The sequence below is a fragment of the Lytechinus variegatus genome, chromosome 1, assembly GCF_018143015.1.
Source record: "Lytechinus variegatus isolate NC3 chromosome 1, Lvar_3.0, whole genome shotgun sequence".
In the NCBI taxonomy this organism is placed as follows: Eukaryota; Metazoa; Echinodermata; class Echinoidea; order Temnopleuroida; family Toxopneustidae; genus Lytechinus; species Lytechinus variegatus.
Window position 1 is genome coordinate 81,471,314 of NC_054740.1, and position 4,411 is coordinate 81,475,724.

A 4,411-nucleotide genomic window follows, 5' to 3' on the forward strand; every position below is an offset into this window, starting at 1 on the left:
GTAATTCAGTAATTAAATTTGTAGCTAAAATGACAATAGCTGAGTGTTAGGTCGTCCCGGACGCATTTCGTTGAAGGAATGGGCAGATGACAACACCTACACCAAAATTGTACAATGTTCCTCAGTTTCTTGGACGTGCCTGTGTCATCCTGACTACTCATGATTTGCCACTCAAATATAAGGAAGTGGTAATTGCATTTCTCGTTATTTTAGGAACAACAGTCTGTTTCGTTCTCATTAATTCTTAAGTGGTTGTCCGACATTCTGTGTACCTTATTTGTTGAAATCCGTCAACCGCCTCGCCCCAAAATAGATATTTGAGATGATATGATACCTGCATCATCACTATTGTTCTCAAGTCAAGTAATGTTGTTATTATTCATGATTTTCACACGATACCTAGTTCTTTACCACTATCGATGTAGAGTGATCACATCGGGAGGAGAGGAATAAAAAAACAATACAACATAATTTTAATATTTATGTTTATGCTTGTTCTTTCAGATCTCATAGTTCCTGTGTAAAAAAGCATTGCAGTTTCTATCCTGATCAGGAATATAGAGATTGACAACTTCAGACTTTATGTCATTTGAGACTTAAAGAATTATCTGTTAGCATAGAGAGAATGAACTGTGCTTAGCAATAACAAAATATAACTGCTGGATTACTATACGTAAATGATATATTTCTCGCATTAATCTCAAAAGGATAAGTAAACATTAATCAACAAATATCTGTGTGAAAATACACAAAATGGATGTCACTTCAACCATGACAATGATACACTTGAGCACCATCATGGATTGGACTCAAACAGCTATCGTTAGAATTGAATGGTCATGGAAGCAGATCAACTGGTCATATTCTGAAATACTTCACCTATGCTCTGCTGTCCTTGGCATAGTTGGTAACCTGATGGTTATACTGGCACTCCGCGAGCGGCGCGCGGCTGGACGTTCGACGGATACCTTGATGAGCGCTCTAGCCTTTGCGGACTTCCTGACGTCCCTTTTCACCATCCCTGTGCCATCCGCGTCAACAGTTCCGAACTCTTCTCTGGGGCAGTTGTACTGCAAGATGACCCTACCCGGGTTCTTTCTCTTCGTCGCTGCAACAGCATCAAGCTACATCCTCATGGCGATATCTGTAGAAAGGTTCCTTGCTGTTGTGTACCCTCTGCAGTTCAACCAACTCATGGCCCGGAAGCAGATGCTTGCCATCGTGATATCGGCCATCTGGATCATTTCGTTTCTGGTCTACGGCATCTTCATCGCTACTGCGGTGATCGCCAACCCCATGACACACACCTGCACCTTGTACTTCCCTACTGTCGCAGCTAAGGTGACTTTCGGATACTTCATGTTCATCTACCGCTTCGTCCTACCTGTCCTGGTAATGTTAGTTACGCAGGTGTTCATTGCCTACAAGCTCCATCGCCACTCCGTTCAGTTCCGAGGACAAGAAGCTGTGTCCTTCCACATCAAGGCCAGAAATCGCGTCCTGAAGCTTATGTCAATCGTCATCATTGTTTTCGTCATTACTTGGGGTCCAGGTCAGGTCAGTTTCTTTCTCTTCACCATCGGCGTCCTGCCACCATCCTATATCGGTGGTCCTTTGCACAAGTTCATCATCGTTTTTACCACTTACAATTCGTGCATGAATCCCGTCATTTACATAGTGTGGTTCCCGGAATTTCGACTAGCCCTGAGAAAGATGTTCACGTGCAAGCCTTCGACAGACGGCCAATTAGAGGAAGCAAAGATAGAAACCAAAACTGATTCTGTGGATGTCTCAAAGCGTGCCTCAAGCATATCAAATAATATTTAGATTAATCTTTGCGATATTCATAATAGTGGGAAAATTGGCACTTTGGTTAGGTCATCGAGAGTGAAAATACACGAAATAATATTAAATCGGAAATCACAAACACTGGAAATACTAATTTAATAAATTGATACACTGTCAAAAACTGTCTTTAATAATTTGAAGAGTTTCCTAATTATTAATATGTCATTTCGAATATGAGAGACATAACTACAATACGTGTCGAGTTGTCACGATTCTCCTCCATATTCAACACTTAATTTATTTATTTCTATATATGCATGATATTTTCTCATAAGGTTCCATTTAAATTGTTTTTAATTGTTACAACATTATACATGTATAATAGTTTATTACATCATGGTAGGGTCTATGATTACAGACACACTTTATTACATGGTGAGATTGGACACTGAATAGATATACAACATGATGCACAAACGTTCTGTTAGTTAAAAATAAAAAAGAAGCCTAAAATTCATATCACTCAATTTCAGAATACTGTGATGTGAAAATTAATTAAATACTGCATGGGCGGAGATGTTATTTAGTGTAGAGTGAATGAGAGGAAAGAAAATAAAATCATGAAAGGAGAGAAGGGGAGAGGGAGAGAATTAGAGAGAGAGGGGAGGTATGTCAAGCATGTGAGTTGACTCTTACCATGATTTATGCACGATTTAATTAATAATAGGTTGCCACATAGTTTATTGATTATTTTCATTTATATACCGTCCTTATAATAACAAGAAATAGAGAAAAGCGAAATGTTAATATTGAGAAAAAGATTATCCATTTTTGATAAGCAATCAATTTCATTTTCTGGTCCTACTTTATGGAATCTTTAAGTAATAATAGAAACACCCCCAGTCCTACACTGTTAGAAAATTTATCCTTAAACTAAAAGAAGTTCCTGCAGCAGAGTCTCGAGAACACCTGTAATCTTACCAGATTGCGTAATCTTACAGGAAATTGGTATTTGGTGTGTGTAATCTTACAAATTTCCTTAAATAAAACACTCTTTTCCCCTTTTTCTAACAGACCTGTTCTGTTAAATTGCAGAAAAATTCCTGTTTCATGAATTTAAAGAATGATTCTGGTATTGCTTTCTGCAAAATCTTCTTTTATTTTTCTGTAAAATCAGGGTTTTTTAACAGTGTAAGACATTTAGCAAATCGTTAAAATTAATGCTACTGGAAGATTATAATTAATTTGGTGTGGTAAAATACTGCCAGAAAACAAAAAATTCTATAAAAAGATTTTGTGAATAATTAAGATGTTTTTTTTCTTGTAAATAGTGTACATATGTTCACTGAAAATGATCGAAACTTTCTGGAACAGTAATAAGTAGAATTAGTATTAAATTTGTTGTACAATATTAATATTTAGTTAAATGTATTATTTAAACTATGATAATGAGATTATTTGGGGCTAACCTCGATTAGCATCTTGCTAGTATGTTAGCTCCAATTACCAAATGTTTTGTTTATATGTGATATACTATTCCTTGTAATTGTACCTGACAGTGATATTTGGGAATAAATTCAATTCACTTCAATTCAATGATTACCCCTGCTTAGACCAGAATGACTAACATTCAGTTCATCTCCTATTATCGTGATTATTTTCTACATACACTCGCGCAGCTCCTTCGTACTACTAACATGGACCAAGTGGTAGGTCCATGGTACTTGCATGACTGATGAGCTGTATTTCACATGGTTTTAAGTCTGTCGTCACCTATTCAGATTTTTTAAATGTAGTGATAATATAAACATGACTCGTAACTGGAATTAACAATGTTTACTTAGAAAAATGCAAACAAGAAGAAAGATTAAAAGGGTGAAAAGGGAAAGAGAGTGAGGGAGGGGGGGGGGGGGGGGGGTCGTCGTAGGCATATGGGGAGTACTTTGAAATGCTTTTGTGCGTGGTTTTTATTCTAGCAAGCATATCCCAATATTGGAATACTGATGAATTGCAAATCTCAGACTGAACGTCGATTTCACACCTTCACTCCTTAAGAACATTTGAAGCGGAAGAGAGAGAGGTTATCAAAGCATTAACATTAATTCACGTTACTGGTTACGCCACTTGTCGTTACCCAAAGGTGAAGCTTTCGGTAGCCTTTCCCATTTTCTCTTGTCAGACTGTTATAATGAGAATACTGTATTCCTTGATCACTCGTAAATTCTAAAACACATGTAGGTGGTTTGGCAATGAGCAAAACAAATTAAGCAAGCTAAGTGCCAAAAAGTGGTAGCTATAGAATATGGGGTATAAATGTTTATCTCTTTGTATTAAAATGAACTTTGATAGTGCAGGCCGTTTTATAAAGCTGTTAGTTTAGGTTAAAAGTAACTTCAAGAACGACTGGTGATTTTCTTTTTGGTAAATGATATTCACTATCAATTGTTTATTTATGATTATTTTTCGCGAAAGAAAAGCGCACCAGTCGTTCTTATAAGTCGATCTTAACCTACGAACAGCTTTATGAAACACTCGCCAGGCGACCCGGAACATTCAACATGTTCAAGTGAAGTAATTGCGATACACGGATACGAAATCCTTGAATGGTATGTTGCAGGGGGGT

The 4,411-nt window shown here is 37.1% G+C and overlaps 1 protein-coding gene across 1 annotated transcript; it reads left to right on the top strand.

Moving 5' to 3' along the window:
* Positions 1-511: 511 nt before the first annotated feature.
* LOC121406574 (allatostatin-A receptor-like) lies at positions 512-2,350 on the top strand. The gene has a single exon (XM_041597584.1). It carries the CDS (start codon positions 754-756, stop codon positions 1,825-1,827), a length of 1,074 nt encoding a protein of 357 aa, XP_041453518.1. The 5' UTR covers positions 512-753; the 3' UTR covers positions 1,828-2,350.
* The last annotated feature ends 2,061 nt before the right edge of the window (positions 2,351-4,411 follow it).

Bases quoted from the DNA above. Each gene is read 5' to 3' on its own strand.
- LOC121406574 (XM_041597584.1), top strand. From the start codon at position 754: ATGGATGTCACTTCAACCATGACAATGATACACTTGAGCACCATCATG.